Raw genomic sequence first — 19,760 nt, forward strand, 5'->3', positions numbered from 1 at the left:
AGTACCACAACTAGTACCACTACTAGTACCACAACTACCACAACTAGTACCACGACTAGTACCACAACTACCACAACTACTACCACAACTAGTACCACAACTAGTACCACAACTACCACAACTAGTAACACAACTAGTACCACAACTAGTACCACTACTAGTACCACAACTAGTACCACAACTAGTACCACAACTAGTGCCACAACTACCACAACTAGTACCACAACTACCAGAACTAGTACCACAACTAGTACCACAACTACCACCACAACTACCACAACTGGTACCACAACTACCACAACTAGTACCACTCACAACTACCACACCTAGTACCACAACTAGTACCACAACTACCACAACTAGTACCACAACTACCACCACAACTAGTACCACAACTACCACAACTAGTACCACAACTACCACAACTAGTACTACAACTAGTACCACAACTACCACCATAACTAGTACCACAACTACCACAACTAGTATAACAACTACCACAACTAGTACCACAACTACCACAACTAGTATCACAACTACCACAACTACCACAACGAGTACCACAACTACCACCACAACTAGTACCAAAACTATTACCACAACTACCACCATAACTACCACCACTACTACTACCACTACTACCACTACTACTACTACCACTACTAATGCTCCTACTACTACTTCTGCCACTACTACTACCACTACTACTACACTACTACTACCACCACTACTACAACAACTACCACTACTACTACCACTGCTACTATTACCACTACTACTACCACTACTACCACTACTACTATTACACTACTAGTACCACTACTACCAACACAACTACTACTACCACTACTACTACCACTACACTACTGCTAATACTACCACTACTACCACTACTACTACCACTACTACTACCACTACTACCACCACAACTACTACCACTACTACCACAACTATCACTACTACCACCACTACTACTACCACTACTACTACCACCCCAACTACTACTACCACTACTACTACCACTACTACTACCACTACTACCACTACTCCTAACACCACTACTACTACCACTTCTACCACCACAACTACTACTACCACTACTACTACTACCACTAATACTACCACTACTACTACCACTACTACCACTACTCCTACAACCACTACTACTACCACTTCTACCACCACAACCACTACTACTACTACCACTACTACCACTTCTACCACTACAACTACTACTACCACCACTACTACTACCACTACTACTACCATACACCACGACCACCACTACTACTACTACCATAACGAGCGTGACCCCTCACCCCACGTGATTGACACCTCACCCCACGTGATTGACACCTCACCCCACGTGATTGACACCTCACCCCACGTGATTAATCCCTCACCCCACGTGATTTACCCCTCACCCCACGTGATTGACACCTCACCCCACGTGATTGACACCTCACCCCCACGTGATTTACCCCTCACCCCACGTGATTAACCCCTCACCCCACGTGATTAACCCCTCACCCCCACGTGATTGACACCTCACCCCCACGTGATTGACACCTCACCCCACGTGATTGACACCTCACCCCACGTGATTGACCTCTCATCCCACGTGATTGACACCTCACCCCCACGTGATTGACCCCTCACCCCCACGTGATTGACACCTCACCCCCACGTGATTGACACCTCACCCCCACGTGATTGACACCCCACGTGATTGACACCTCACCCCACGTGATTGACACCTCACCCCACGTGATTGACACCTCACCCCACGTGATTAACACCTCACCCCCACGTGATTGACACCTCACCCCCACGTGATTGACACCTCACCCCACGTGATTGACCCCTCACCCCCACGTGATTAACCCCTCACCCCACGTGATTGACACCTCACCCCACGTGATTGACACCTCACCCCACGTGATTGACCCCTCACCCCCACGTGATTGACACCTCACCCCCACGTGATTGACACCTCACCCCCACGTGATTGACACCTCACCCCACGTGATTGACACCTCACCCCCACGTGATTAACCCCTCACCCCCACGTGATTGACCCCTCACCCCCACGTGATTGACACCTCACCCCACGTGATTGACCCCTCACCCCACGTGATTGACACCTCACCCCCACGTGATTAACCCCTCACCCCCACGTGATTGACCCCTCACCCCCACGTGATTGACACCTCACCCCACGTGATTGACCCCTCACCCCACGTGATTGACACCTCTCACCCCACGTGATTGACCCCTCACCCCACGTGATTGACCCCTCACCCCACGTGATTGACCCCTCACCCCACGTGATTGACCCCTCACCCCACGTGATTGACACCTCTCACCCCACGTGATTGACCCCTCACCCCACGTGATTGACACCTCACCCCACGTGATTGACCCCTCACCCCACGTGATTGACACCTCTCACCCCACGTGATTGACCCCTCACCCCACGTGATTGACCCCTCACCCCACGTGATTGACCCCTCACCCCCACGTGATTGACACCTCACCCCACGTGATTGACACCTCTCACCCCACGTGATTGACCCCTCACCCCCACGTGATTAACCCCTCACCCCCACGTGATTGACACCTCACCCCCACGTGATTGACACCTCACCCCACGTGATTGACACCTCACCCCCACGTGATTAACCCCTCACCCCCACGTGATTAACCCCTCACCCCCACGTGATTGACACCTCACCCCCACGTGATTGACACCTCACCCCACGTGATTGACACCTCACCCCCACGTGATTAACCCCTCACCCCCACGTGATTGACCCCTCACCCCCACGTGATGAACCCCTCACCCCCACGTGATTGACACCTCTCACCCCACGTGATTGACACCTCACCCCCACGTGATTGACACCTCACCCCACGTGATTAACACCTCACCCCCACGTGATTAACACCTCACCCCACGTGATTAACCCCTCACCCCCACGTGATTGACACCTCACCCCCACGTGATTAACACCTCACCCCCACGTGATTGACACCTCACCCCCACGTGATCAACCCCTCACCCCACGTGATTGACACCTCACCCCACGTGATTGACCCCTCACCCCACGTGATTAACACCTCACCCCACGTGATTGACACCTCACCCCCACGTGATTGACCCCTAGCCCCACGTGATTGACACCTCGCCCCACGTGATTGACACCTCACCCCCACGTGATTGACACCTCACCCCACGTGATTAACCCCTCACCCCCACGTGATTGACACCTCACCCCCACGTGATTGACACCTCACCCCACGTGATTAACCCCTCACCCCCACGTGATTGACACCTCTCACCCCACGTGATTGACACCTCTCACCCCACGTGATTGACACCTCACCCCCACGTGATTAACCCCTCACCCCCACGTGATTAACCCCTCACCCCACGTGATTGACCCCTCACCCCCACGTGATTGACACCTCACCCCACGTGATTGACACCTCACCCCCACGTGATTGACACCTCTCACCCCCACGTGATTGACACCTCACCCCCACGTGATTGACACCTCACCCCACGTGATTGACCCCTCACCCCCACGTGATTGACACCTCACCCCCACGTGATTGACCCCTCACCCCCACGTGATTGACCCCTCACCCCCACGTGATTGACCCCTCGCCCCACGTGATTGACACCTCACCCCCACGTGATTGACCCCTCACCCCACGTGATTGACCCCTCACCCCAACGTGATTAACCCCTCACCCCACGTGATTGACCCCTCACCCCCACGTGATTGACACCTCACCCCCACGTGATTGACCCCTCACCCCCACGTGATTAACCCCTCACCCCACGTCATTGACACCTCACCCCACGTGATTGACCCCTCACCCCCACGTGATTGACACCTCACCCCCACGTGATTGACCCCTCACCCCACGTGATTGACCCCTCACCCCCACGTGATTAACACCTCACCCCACGTGATTAACACCTCTCACCCCCACGTGATTAACACCTCACCCCCACGTGATTGACCCCTCACCCCCACGTGATTAACCCCTCACCCCCACGTGATTAACCCCTCACCCCCACGTGATTAACCCCTCACCCCCACGTGATTAACCCCTCACCCCCACGTGATTAACCCCTCACCCCCACGTGATTGACACCTCACCCCCACGTGATTGACACCTCACCCCCACGTGATTGACCCCTCACCCCCACGTGATTAACCCCTCACCCCCACGTGATTGACCCCTCACCCCCACGTGATTGACACCTCACCCCCACGTGATTGACACCTCACCCCCACGTGATTGACCCCTCACCCCCACGTGATTAACCCCTCACCCCCACGTGATTAACCCCTCACCCCCACGTGATTAACCCCTCACCCCCACGTGATCGACACCTCACCCCCACGTGATTGACACCTCACCCCCACGTGATTAACCCCTCACCCCACGTGATTAACCCCTCACCCCCACGTGATTGACACCTCTCACCCCCACGTGATTGACACCTCACCCCACGTGATTGACCCCTCACCCCCACGTGATTGACCCCTCACCCCACGTGATTAACCCCTCACCCCACGTGATTGACACCTCACCCCCACGTGATTGACACCTCACCCCCACGTGATTGACACCTCAACCCCACGTGATTGACCCCTCACCCCACGTGATTAACCCCTCACCCCACGTGATTGACACCTCACCCCCACGTGATTGACACCTCACCCCCACGTGATTGACACCTCAACCCCACGTGATTGACCCCTCACCCCACGTGATTAACCCCTCACCCCCACGTGATTGACCCCTCACCCCACGTGATTGACCCCTCACCCCCACGTGATTGACACCTCACCCCACGTGATTAACCTCTCACCCCACGTGATTGACACCTCTCACCCCACGTGATTAACCCCTCACCCCCACGTGATTGACCCCTCACCCCCACGTGATTGACCCCTCACCCCACGTGATTGACACCTCTCACCCCCACGTGATTAACCCCTCACCCCCACGTGATTGACACCTCTCACCCCACGTGATTAACCCCTCACCCCCACGTGATTGACCCCTCACCCCCACGTGATTGACACCTCACCCCACGTGATTGACACCTCACCCCACGTGATTGACCCCTCACCCCCACGTGATTGACACCTCACCCCACGTGATTAACCCCTCACCCCACGTGATTAACACCTCACCCCACGTGATTGACACCTCACCCCACGTGATTAACCCCTCACCCCCACGTGATTGACACCTCACCCCACGTGATTAACCCCTCACCCCACGTGATTAACACCTCACCCCCACGTGATTGACCCCTCACCCCCACGTGATTAACCCCTCACCCCCACGTGATTAACACCTCACCCCCACGTGATTAACCCCTCACCCCCACGTGATTGACACCTCACCCCACGTGATTAACACCTCTCACCCCCACGTGATTGACACCTCACCCCCACGTGATTAACACCTCACCCCACGTGATTAACCCCTCACCCCACGTGATTAACCCCTCACTCCCACGTGATTGACACCTCTCACCCCACGTGATTGACACCTCACCCCCACGTGATTAACCCCTCACCCCCACGTGATTGACACCTCACCCCCACGTGATGAACCCCTCACCCCCACGTGATTAACCCCTCACCCCCACGTGATTAACCCCTCACCCCCACGTGATTAACCCCTCACCCCCACGTGATTGACACCTCACCCCACGTGATTCACCCCTCACCCCACGTGATTAACACCTCACCCCCACGTGATTGACACCTCACCCCACGTGATTGACCCCTCACCCCCACGTGATTGACACCTCACCCCCACGTGATTAACCCCTCACCCCCACGTGATTGACACCTCACCCCACGTGATTAACACCTCACCCCACGTGATTGACACCTCACCCCACGTGATTGACCCCTCACCCCCACGTGATTGACACCTCACCCCCACGTGATTGACCCCTCACCCCACGTGATTGACACCTCACCCCCACGTGATTAACCCCTCACCCCCACGTGATTGACACCTCACCCCCACGTGATTGACCCCTCACCCCCACGTGATTGACCCCTCACCCCCACGTGATTGACACCTCACCCCCACGTGATTGACACCTCACCCCCACGTGATTGACACCTCACCCCCACGTGATTGACCCCTCACCCCACGTGATTGACACCTCACCCCCACGTGATTAACCCCTCACCCCCACGTGATTGACCCCTCACCCCCACGTGATTGACACCTCACCCCCACGTGATTGACCCCTCACCCCCACGTGATTGACACCTCACCCCACGTGATTAACCCCTCACCCCCACGTGATTGACACCCCCACGTGATTGACACCTCACCCCACGTGATTAACCCCTCACCCCCACGTGATTGACACCCCCACGTGATTGACACCTCACCCCACGTGATTGACACCTCACCCCCACGTGATTAACCCCTCACCCCACGTGATTAACACCTCACCCCACGTGATTAACACCTCACCCCCACGTGATTGACCCCTCACCCCCACGTGATTAACCCCTCACCCCCACGTGATTGACACCTCTCACCCCACGTGATTGACACCTCACCCCACGTGATTAACACCTCACTCCCACGTGATTGACCCCTCTCACCCCACGTGATTAACACCTCACTCCCACGTGATTGACACCTCTCACCCCACGTGATTAACCCCTCACTCCCACGTGATTGACACCTCTCACCCCACGTGATTGACACCTCACCCCCACGTGATTGACACCTCTCACCCCACGTGATTGACACCTCTCACCCCACGTGATTGACACCTCACCCCCACGTGATTGACACCTCTCACCCCACGTGATTAACCCCTCACCCCCACGTGATTAACCCCTCACCCCCACGTGATTGACCCCTCACCCCCACGTGATTAACACCTCACTCCCACGTGATTGACACCTCACCCCCACGTGATTGACACCTCACTCCCACGTGATTGACACCTCACCCCCACGTGATTGACACCTCACCCCCACGTGATTGACACCTCACCCCACGTGATTGACACCTCTCACCCCCACGTGATTGACCCCTCACCCTTCACTGACCCCACCCCGTGACAGATGACCAAGATGCTAGACCTTCTGGAGGACTTCCTGGAGTTTGAAGGCTACAAGTACGAACGCATTGACGGTGGAATCACGGGCGCCCTGCGGCAGGAAGCCATCGACAGATTCAACGGCACGGCGATCAAACACACGGACGTCGTGACACACACACACAGTGATACACACACACACAAAGTGATACACACACACACACAGTGATACACACACAGTGATACACACACAGTGATACACACACACAGTGATACACACACACACAGTGATACACACACACACAGTGATACACACACACAGTGATACACACACAGTGATACACACACACACACAGTGATACACACACACAGTGATACACACACACACACAGTGATACACACACACACAGTGATACACACAGTGATACACACACACAGTGATACACACACACACAGTGATACACACACAGTGATACACACATACACACAGTGATACACACACAGTGATACACACAGTGATACACACACAGTGATACACACACACACAGTGATACACACACACAGTGATACACACAGTGATACACACACACAGTGATACACACAGTGATACACACACACAGTGATACACACAGTGATAAACACACACACAGTGATACACACAGTGATACACACACACAGTGATACACACACAGTGATACACACACACACAGTGATACACACACACAGTGATACACACACAGTGATACACACACACAGTGATACACACACACAGTGACACACACACACAGTGATACACACACACACAGTGATACACACACACACAGTGATACACACACACAGTGATACACACACAGTGATACACACACACAGTGATACACACACACACAGTGATACACACAGTGATACACACACACAGTGATACACACACACAGTGATACACACACAGTGATACACACACAGTGATACACACACAGTGATACACACAGTGATACACACAGTGATACACACACAGTGATACACACACACACAGTGATACACACACACACAGTGATACACACACACAGTGATACACACACACAGTGATACACACAGTGATACACACACACAGTGATACACACACACAGTGATACACACACACACACAGTGATACACACAGTGATACACACACACAGTGATACACACACACAGTGATACACACAGTGATACACACACACACAGTGATACACACACACACACAGTGATACACACACACACACAGTGATACACACACACAGTGATACACACACAGTGATACACACACACAGTGATACACACACAGTGATACACACACATACACAGTGATACATACACAGTGATACACACACATACACAGTGATACACACACAGTGATACACACACATACACAGTGATACACACACATACACAGTGATACACACACAGTGATACACACACATACACAGTGATACACACACAGTGATACACACATACACAGTGATACACACACAGTGATACACACACATACACAGTGATACACACACACATACACAGTGATACACACACAGTGATACATAGACCATAACCACTGCACCACCACTCCCCACACACACACACAGTGCGCTAACCACTACACCACCACTCCCCCCACACACACAGTGCGCTAACCACTGCACCACCACTCCCCACTCACACACACACTCACACAGTGCGCTAACCACTGCACCACCGCTCCCCCATGGCCCCCACAGCCCCAGGTGCACAGCAATTCTGTTTCCTCCTGTCCACACGTGCCGGGGGACTGGGAATCAACCTGGCGACAGCTGACACGGTGATCATCTACGATTCCGACTGGAACCCCCACAACGACATACAGGTGCCAGGCTAGGTGCACCCACTCAGTCACTCAGTCAGTCAGTCACACACTCACTCAGTCAGTCAATCAAACACTCAGTCAGTCAGTCACTTACTCAGTCAGTCAGTCACTTACTCAGTCACTCACTCACTCAATCACCCACTCACTCAGTCAGTCAGTCACTTACTCAGTCACACACTCACTCAGTCACTCACTCAGTCAGTCAACCACTCACTCAGTCACTCACTCAGTCAGTCACCCACTCACTCACTCACTCAGTCACCCACTCACTCAGTCACCCACTCACTCAGTCAGTCAAACACTCAGTCAGTCAGTCACTTACTCAGTCACTCACTCAGTCAGTCACCCACTCACTCAGTCAGTCAAACACTCAGTCAGTCAGTCACTTAGTCACTCACCCACTCACTCAGTCAGTCAGTCACCCACTCAGTCACCCACTCACTCAATCAGTCAGTCAGTCACCCACTCACGCAGTCAGTCAAACACTCAGTTAGTCAGTCAGTCACCCACTCACCCACTCAGTCAGTCAGTCAGTCACTTACTCAGTCACACACTCATTCACTCAGTCAACCACTCACTCAGTCAGTCACTCACTCACTCACTCAGTCAGTCAGTCACTCAGTCACCCACTCACCCACTCAGTCAGTCAGTCACCTACTCAGTCACACACTCACTCACTCAGTCAACCACTCACTCACCCACTCACTCACTCAGTCACCCACTCACTCAGTCACTCACTCAGTCAGTCACCCACTCTCTCACTCAGTCACCCACTCACTCACCCACCCACTCACTCACTCACCCACTCACTCAGTCACCCACTCACTCACTCAGTCACCCACCCACTCAGTCACCCACTCACTCACCACCACCATCAATACCACCATCACCACCACCTCCACCACCACCACCACCACCGCCTCCACCACCACCACCTCCACCACCTCCACCACCACCACCTCCACCACCTCCACCACCACCTTTGCCACCGCTACCACCACCTCCACCACCACCACCTCCACCACCACCTCCACCACCGCCTCCACCACCACCTCCACCACCACCTCCACCACCTCCACCACCACCTCCACCACGGCTACCACCACCAACACCACCTCCACCACCACCATCTCCACCACCACCACCATCACCACCACCACTACCATCACCACCACCACTACCAACACCTCCACCACCTCCACCACCACCTGCACCACCTCCACCACCTCCACCACCACCTCTACCACCGCTACCACCACCTCCACCACCACCACCTCCACCACCACCACCATCACCTCCACCACCACCACCACCTCCACCACCACCACCATCACCACCACCACCACCTCCACCACCACCACCGCCACCACCACCACCACCACCACCTCCACCACCACCTCCATCACCACCACCACCACCTCCACCACCACCACCATCACCACCACCACCTCCACCACCACCACCACCGCCACCGCCACCACCACCACTACCACCTCCACCACCACCTCCACCACAACCACCTCCACCACTTCCACCACCACCACCTCCACCACCACCTCCTCCACCACCACCACCATCACCACCACCACCTCCACAACCACCACCACCATCAACGTGATCTCTCCCAAACCCCTGCCACCCCCTGCTCTGTAACCCCGTCAACCCCTTCGAAGGCCTTCAGCCATGCCCACCGCATCGACCACCACCACCACCACCACCTCCACCACCTCCAATTCCTCCACCACCACCACCTCCACCACCACCTCCACCACCACCACCACCACCTCCACAACCACCACCACCATCAACGTGATCTCTCCCAAACCCCTGCCACCCCCTGCTCTGTAACCCCGTCAACCCCTTCGAAGGCCTTCAGCCATGCCCACCGCATCGACCACCACCACCACCACCTCCACCACCTCCAATTCCTCCACCACCACCACCTCCACCACCACCACCACCACCACCTCCACCACCACCACCACCTCCACCACCACCACCACCACCTCCACCACCACCACCTCCACCACCACCACCACCACCATCAACGTGATCTCTCCCAAACCCTTGCCACCCCCGCTCTGTAACCCCGTCAACCCCTTCGAAGGCCTTCAGCCGTGCCCACCGCATCGGCCACCACCACCACCTCCACCTCCACCTCCAATTCCTCCACCACCACCACCACCACCACCACCACCTCCACCACCACCACCACCTCCACCACCACCACCACCACCATCAACGTGATCTCTCCCAAACCCCTGCCACCCCCGCTCTGTAACCCCGTCAACCCCTTCGAATGCCTTCAGCCGTGCCCACCGCATCGACCACCACCACCACCTCCACCTCCAATTCCACCACCACCACCACCTCCACCACCACCACCACCACCACCTCCACCACCACCACCACCACCATCAACGTGATCTCTCCCAAACCCCTGCCACCCCCGCTCTGTAACCCCGTCAACCCCTTCGAAGGCCTTCAGCCGTGCCCACCGCATCGACCACCACCACCACCACCACCACCTCCACCACCTCCAATTCGTCCACCACCACCACCATCACCACCACCACCACCACGGCCATCTCCACCACAACTACCACCTCCAATTCCTCCACCACCACCACCACCACCTCCACCACCACCTCCACCACCACCATCACCACCACCATCAAAGTGATCTCTCCCAAACCCCTGCCACCCCCTGCTCTGTAACCCCGTCAACCCCTTCGAAGGCCTTCAGCCGTGCCCACCGCATCGACCACCACCACCACCACCAACTCCACCACCTCCAATTCCTCCACCACCACCACCTCCACCACCACCACCACCTCCACCACCACCATCACCACCACCACCGCCATCTCCACCACAACTACCACCTCCAATTCGTCCACCACCACCTCCACCACCACCACCTCCTCCACCACCAACGTGATCTCTCCCAAACCCCTGCCACCCCCTGCTCTGTAACCCCGTCAACCCCTTCGAAGGCTTTCAGCCGTGCCCACCGCATCGGCCACCACCACCACCACCACCACCACCACCACCACCTCCACCACCTCCAATTCCTCCACCACCACCACCACCTCCACCACCACCACCACCACCTCCACCACCACCACCACCTCCACCATCAACGTGATCTCTCCCAAACCCCTGCCACCCCCTGCTCTGTAACCCCGTCAACCCCTTCGAAGGCCTTCAGCCGTGCCCACCGCATCGACCACCACCACCACCACCACCTCCACCACCTCCAATTCCTCCACCACCACCACCACCTCCACCACCACCACCACCTCCACCACCTCCACCTCCACCACCACCACCTCCACCACCACCACCACCTCCACCATCAACGTGATCTCTCCCAAACCCCTGCCACCCCCTTGCTCTGTAACCCCGTCAACCCCTTCGAAGGCCTTCAGCCGTGCCCACCGCATCGACCACCACCACCACCACCACCACCACCACCACCTCCAATTCCTCCACCACCACCACCACCACCACCTCCACAACCACCACCACCACCAACGTGATCTCTCCCAAACCCCTGCCACCCCCCGCTCTGTAACCCCGTCAACCCCTTCGAAGGCCTTCAGCCGTGCCCACCGCATCGGCCAGTCACGCAAGGTGATGATTTACCGCTTCGTGACGCGTGCCTCCGTGGAGGAGCGCATCACGCAGGTGGCCAAGAAGAAGATGATGCTCACTCATCTCGTGGTGAGGCCCGGCCTGGGCTCCACCAAGACCGGCTCCATGAGCAAGCAGGAGCTCGACGACATCCTCAAGTTCGGCACCGAGGAGTTGTTCAAGGCGCAGAACCAGGGTGAGGGTGGTGGTGGTGGTGGTGGTGAGGGTGGTGGTGGTGGTGGTGAGGGTGGTGGTGGTGGTGGTGAGGGTGGTGGTGGTGGTGGAGGTGGTGGTGGTGGTGAGGGTGGTGGTGGTGGTGGTGAGGGTGGTGGTGGTGGTGGTGATGATGATGATGGTGGTGGTGATGGTGGTTTTGGTGATGGTGGTGGTGGTGATGGTGGTGGTTTTGGTGATGATGATGGTGGTAGTGATGATGTATGTGGTGGAGGTAGTGATGATGGTAGTGGAGGTGGTGATGGTGGTGGTGATGGTGGTGGTGGTGGTGGTGGAGGTAGTGATGGTGGTGGTGGAGGTGGTGGAGGAGGAGGTGATGATGATGATGGTGTTGGTGGTGATGGTGATGATGATGATGGTGGAGGTAGTGATGGTGGTGAAAGTAGTGATGATGGTGGTGGTGGTGGTGGTGATGGAAATGGTGGTGGTGGTGGAGATGGTGGTGGTGGTGGTAGTGATACAGATTGTGGTGGTGGTGGTGGAGGTAGTGATGGTGGTGGAGGTAGTGATGATGGTGGTGATGGTGGTGGAGATGGTGGAGGAGGAGGTGATGATGATGATGGTGGGGATGGTCATGGAGGTCATGGAGGTGATGGAGGTGGTGGTTGTTCATGATGATGATGATGATAGTGGTGGTGCAGGTGGAGGAGGTGGTGGTGATGGTGGATGTGGTGAAGGTGATGATGGTGGTGGTGGATGTGGTGAAGGTGATGATGATGATTGGTGGTGGTGGAGGTGGTGGTGATGATGATGGTGGTGGTGGAGGTGGTGGTGGTGAGGATGATGGTGGTGGTGGTGGAGGTGGTGAACGTGGTTTTTGTTTATTGTGGTGATGTTGATGATGATAGTGGTGGTGGTGGATGTGCTGAAGGTGATGATGATGGTGGTGGTGGTGGTTATGATGATGATGATGGTGGTGGTGGTGGTTATGGTGGTGATGATGGTGGTGGTGATGATGATGATGGTGGTGGATTTGCTGAAGGTGATGACGATGATGATGATGATGGTGGTGGTGGTGGAGGTGGTGATGATGATGGTGGTGGTGGAGGTGGTGATGATGATGGTGGTGGTGGTGGTGGAGGTGGTGAACGTGGTTTTTGTTGATTGTGGTGATGTTGATGATGATAGTGGTGGTGGATGTGCTGAAGGTGATGATGATGATGGTGGTGGTTATGATGATGATGATGATGGTGGTGGTGTTGGTGATGATGGTGGTGGTGGTGGTGATGATGGTGGTGTTGGTGGTGATGATGATGATGGTGGTGGATGTGCTGAAGGTGATGACGCTGATGATGATGGTGGTGGTGGTGGTGGTGATGGTGGTGGTTATGATGATGGTGGTGATGATGGTGATGATGGTGATGATGGTGTTGGTGATGATGATGGTGGTGATGGTGATGATGATGATGGTGGTGGGGATGGTGGTTGTGATGATGATGGTGGTGATGGTGGTGGTGATGGTGATGATGGTGTTGGTGATGATGATGGTGGTGATGGTGATGATGATGATGGTGGTGGGGATGGTGGTGGTGATGATGATGGTGATGATGATGGTGGTGATGATGATGGTTATGATGATGGTGGTGATGGTGGTGGTGGTGGTGATGGTGATGATGATGATGATGGTGGTGGTGATGGTGGTGATGGTGATGGTGGTGATGATGATGATGGTGGTGGTGATGATGACGTTGATGACGATGATGATGGTGGTGGTGATGATGACGATGATGATGGTGATGATGATGCTAACAATCACAACGACGATTCCGACGTTCCGTGACCACCACCCCCCCCCCCCCACCCCCCACCCTCCCCCCCCCCGCCCCCCCAGGCGACACCCACGGGGGCGGCAGTGCGTCGTGTCTGGGCAGTGAAGAGAGTAGCGTCATCCACTATGACGAGGCAGCCATCAATCGCCTGCTAGACCGCGGGCAGGACTCGGGGAACGACGAGCCGGAGCCACAGGGCATGAACGAGTACCTCTCGTCGTTCAAGGTGGCTCGATACATCGTCAAGGAGGACGACCAGGTGAGCTCACTCACTCACCAACTCACTCACTCATTCATCCACTCACCAACTCACTCACCAACTCACCAACTCACTCACACACTCACCAACTCACTCACTCACCAACTCACTCACACATGAACGAGTACCTCTCGTCGTTCAAGGTGGCTCGCTACATCGTCAAGGAGGACGACCAGGTGAACTCACCAACTCACTCACCACTCACTCAGTCAGTCATCCACTCACTCACTCACTCACCCACTCACTCACCCACTCACTCACTCACTCACCAACTCACTCACTCACCAACTCACTCACTCATCAACTTACTCATCCACTCACTCACTCATCAACTTACTCACTCATCCACTCACTCACACACTCACTCACTCACCAACTCACCCACTCACTCACCAACTCACTCACACATGAACGAGTACCTGTCGTCGTTCAAGGTGGCTCGCTACATCGTCAAGGAGGACGACCAGGTGAGTGGGGGGTGAGCTCACTCACTCACCAACTCACTCACTCAGTCATCCACTCACCAACTCACTCACTCACTCACACACTCACTCACCAACTTACTCAGTCACTCACTCACTCATCAACTTACTCATACACTCACCCACTCACTAACCAACTCACTCACTCATCTACTCACTCACCAACTTACTCATCCACTCACTCACTCACTCATCATCTTACTCATCCACTCACTCATCCACTCACTCACCCATCAACTTACTCATCCACTCACTCATCAACTTACTCATCCACCCACTCACTCATCATCTTACTCATCCACTCACTCATCCACTCACTCACCCATCAACTTACTCATCCACTCACTCATCAACTTACTCATCCACCCACTCACTCACTCATCAACTTACTCATCCACTCACTCATCCACTCACTCACTCATCAACTTACTCATCAACTTATTCACTCACTCATTCATCAACTTACTCATCCACTCACTCACCAACTCACTCACCAACTCACTCACTCACTCACCAACTCACTCACCCATGAACGAGTACCTCTCGTCGTTCAAGGTGGCTCGCTACATCGTCAAGGAGGACGACCAGGTGAACTCACTCACCACTCACTCACTCACTCACCAACTCACTCACTCACCAACTCACCCACTCACTCATCAACTTACTCATCCACTCACTCATCCACTCACTCACTCATCAACTTACTCATCCACTCATTCACCAACTTACTCAGTCACCCACTCACTCACTCACCAACTTACTCATCCACCCACTCACTCATCAACTTACTCATCCACTCACTCACCAACTCACTCATTCATCAACTTACTCACTCATCAAATTACTCATCCACCCACTCACTCACTCATCAACTTACTCATCCACCCACTCACTCACTCATCAACTTACTCATCCACCCACTCACTCACTCACCAACTCACTCGCTCACTCACACACTCATCAACTTACTCATCCACCCACTCACTCACTCACCAACTCACTCACACATGAACGAGCACCTCTCGTCGTTCAAGGTGGCTCGCTACATCGTCAAGGAGGACGACCAGGTGAGTGGGGGGTGAGCTCACTCACTCACCAACTCACTCACTCACCAACTCACTCACTCACTCACCCACTCACTCACTCACCAACTCACTCACCCATGAACGAGTACCTCTCGTCGTTCAAGGTGGCTCGCTACATCGTCAAGGAGGACGACCAGGTGAGCTCACTCACTCACCAACTCACACACTCACTCACCAACTCACTCACTCAGTCACTCACTCACTCACTCACCCACTCACTGATCCACTCACTCACTCACCAACTCACTCACTCAGTCACTCACTCACTCACCAACTCACTCACTCACTCATCAACTTACTCATCCACTCACTCACTCACCAACTCACTCACCAACTTACTCATCCACTCACTCACTCACTCACCAACTCACTCACTCAGTCATCCACTTACTCATCCACTCACTCACTCACTCACCAACTCACTCACTCACTCACACACTCACTCATCAACTTACTCACTCACTCACTCACCAACTCACTCACTCACTCACCAACTCACCCACTCACTCACCAACTCACTCACCCATGAACGAGTACCTGTCGTCGTTCAAGGTGGCTCGCTACATCGTCAAGGAGGACGACCAGGTGAACTCACTCATCAACTTACTCACACACTCACTCACCAACTCACTCACTCATTCATCAACTTACTCACTCACTCACTCATCAACTTACTCACTCACTCGCTCACTCATCAACTCACTCACCCACTCACACACTCACTCACCCACTCACTCATTCAGTCACTCACTCACTCACCAACTCACTCACCAACTCACTCACTCACTCACCCACTTACTCACTCATCAACTTACTCGCTCGCTCACCAACTCACTCACCACTCACCCACTCACTCACTCACTCACCCACTCACTCACCCACTCACTCATCAACTCACTCACCAACTCACTCACCAACTCACTCACTCACTCACCCACCCACTCACTCACCCACTCACCCACTCACTCATTCACCCACCCACTCACTCACCCACTCACCCACTCACCCACTCACTCACCCACTCACTCACTCACCCACTCACTCACCCACTCACTCATCAACTCACTCACCAACTCACTCACCAACTCACTCACTCACTCACCCACCCACTCACTCACCCACTCACCCACTCACTCATTCACCCACCCACTCACTCACCCACTCACCCACTCACCCACTCACTCACCCACTCACTCACTCACCCACTCACTCACCCACTCACTCACTCACCCATTCACTCACCCACTCACTCACCGATCTCACATTAACAAGCTCGTCTCTCACGTTAACATGGCCACCTCCGTGCCCTCGTGGTGATGATGATGTTGATGTTGTTGATGTTGATGTTGGTGATGATGATGGTGGTGATGTTGATGATGATGTTGATGGTGATGATTGTGATGGTGGTGATGGTGATGATTCAGGAGGAGGAGGAGGTGGAGCGTGTGATCATCAAGCAGGAGGAGACGGTGGACCCAGACTACTGGGACAAGCTGCTTCGTCACCACTACGATGTTGATGATGTTGATGATGGTGGTGATGATGATGATGTTGATGATGATGATGGTGATGATTCAGGAGGAGGAGGAGTTGGAGCGTGTGATCATCAAGCAGGAGGAGACGGTGGACCCAGACTACTGGGACAAGCTGCTTCGTCACCACTACGATGTTGGTGATGATGATGTTGGTGATGATGTTGGTGATGATGTTGTTGATGATGATGGTGATGTTGTTGGTGGTGGTGATGATGATGATGGTGATGATTCAGGATGAGGAGGAGGAGTTGGAGCGTGTGATCATCAAGCAGGAGGAGACCGTGGACCCAGACTACTGGGACAAGCTGCTTCGCCACCACTACGATGTTGATGATGATGGTGATGATGGTGGTGATGATGATGGTGATGATGATGGTGATGATGGTGATGATGATGGTGATGATGGTGATGATTCAGGAGGAGGAGGAGGTGGAGCGTGTGATCATCAAGCAGGAGGAGACGGTGGACCCAGACTACTGGGACAAACTGCTTCGCCACCACTACGATGTTGATGATGTTGATGGTGGTGGTGGTGATGTTGATGATGATGATGTTGATGATGCAGGAGGAGGAGGAGTTGGAGCGTGTGATCATCAAGCAGGAGGAGACCGTGGACCCAGACTACTGGGACAAACTGCTTCGCCACCACTACGATGTTGATGATGGTGATGGTGATGATGGTGGTGATGATGATGGTGATGATGATGGTGATGATGGTGATGATGATGGTGATGATGGTGATGATTCAGGAGGAGGAGGAGGTGGAGCGTGTGATCATCAAGCAGGAGGAGACGGTGGACCCAGACTACTGGGACAAACTGCTTCGCCACCACTACGATGTTGATGATGTTGATGATGTTGATGATGGTGGTGATGATGATGATGATGGTGGTGGTGGTGATGGTGGTGATTCAGGAGGAGGAGGAGGTGGAGCGTGTGATCATCAAGCAGGAGGAGACGGTGGACCCAGACTACTGGGACAAACTGCTTCGTCACCACTACGATGTTGATGATGATGGTGGTGGTGATGGTGATGATGGTGGTGGTGGTGGTGATGATGATGTTGATGATGGTGATGGTGATGATTCAGGAGGAGGAGGAGTTGGAGCGTGTGATCATCAAGCAGGAGGAGACGGTGGACCCAGACTACTGGGACAAACTGCTTCATCACCACTACGATGTTGATGTTGATGATGATGTTGGTGGTGGTGGTGATGGTGGTGATTCAGGAGGAGGAGGAGGTGGAGCGTGTGATCATCAAGCAGGAGGAGACGGTGGACCCAGACTACTGGGACAAACTGCTTCGCCACCACTACGATGTTGTTGATGATGATGTTGATGATGGTGATGTTGATGATGATGATGGTGGTGATGATGATGGTGATGTTGATGATGATGTTGATGATGATTCAGGAGGAGGAGGAGGTGGAGCGGGTGATCATCAAGCAGGAGGAGACCGTGGACCCAGACTACTGGGACAAACTGCTTCGCCACCACTACGAGCAGCAGCAGGAAGACCTCGCCCGCAACCTGGGCAAGGGCAAGCGAGTTCGCAAGCAGGTCAACTACAACGACGCAGCGCAGGAGGATCCAGGTGCGTTTCGTTCGGTTTTTTTCGTTCGTCATTTTCGTTCGTTTTTCGTTCGTTTTTCGTTCGTTTTTCGTTCCTTTTTCGTTCGTTTTTTCCTTTAGTTTTTTCGTTCGTTTTTTTCCCGTTATTTTTTTCGATCCTTTTGCTCGTTCGTTTTTTACGTTCGTTTTTTCGGTCGTTGTTTT

At 54.3% G+C, this 19,760-nt stretch overlaps 1 protein-coding gene across 1 annotated transcript in view; it reads left to right on the top strand.

Annotated features, from left to right (window-relative positions):
• LOC116937897 (chromodomain-helicase-DNA-binding protein 5-like) overlaps nucleotides 1–19,760 on the top strand; it is a 130,440-nt gene that overhangs the window by 78,521 nt on the left and 32,159 nt on the right. Inside the window, exons 15-20 of the mRNA XM_076056456.1 lie at nucleotides 7,140–7,257; nucleotides 8,860–8,984; nucleotides 12,582–12,816; nucleotides 13,620–13,640; nucleotides 14,731–14,882; nucleotides 19,401–19,578. Coding sequence (XP_075912571.1) covers nucleotides 7,140–7,257; nucleotides 8,860–8,984; nucleotides 12,582–12,816; nucleotides 13,620–13,640; nucleotides 14,731–14,882; nucleotides 19,401–19,578 — 829 coding nt within the window. The remainder of the gene's footprint in view (nucleotides 1–7,139; nucleotides 7,258–8,859; nucleotides 8,985–12,581; nucleotides 12,817–13,619; nucleotides 13,641–14,730; nucleotides 14,883–19,400; nucleotides 19,579–19,760) is intronic.

This window comes from Petromyzon marinus, chromosome 75, assembly GCF_048934315.1.
Source record: "Petromyzon marinus isolate PM22_M1 ecotype Great Lakes invasive population chromosome 75, UKy_Petmar_22M1.pri1.0, whole genome shotgun sequence".
NCBI classification, from domain to species: domain Eukaryota; kingdom Metazoa; phylum Chordata; class Hyperoartia; order Petromyzontiformes; family Petromyzontidae; genus Petromyzon; species Petromyzon marinus.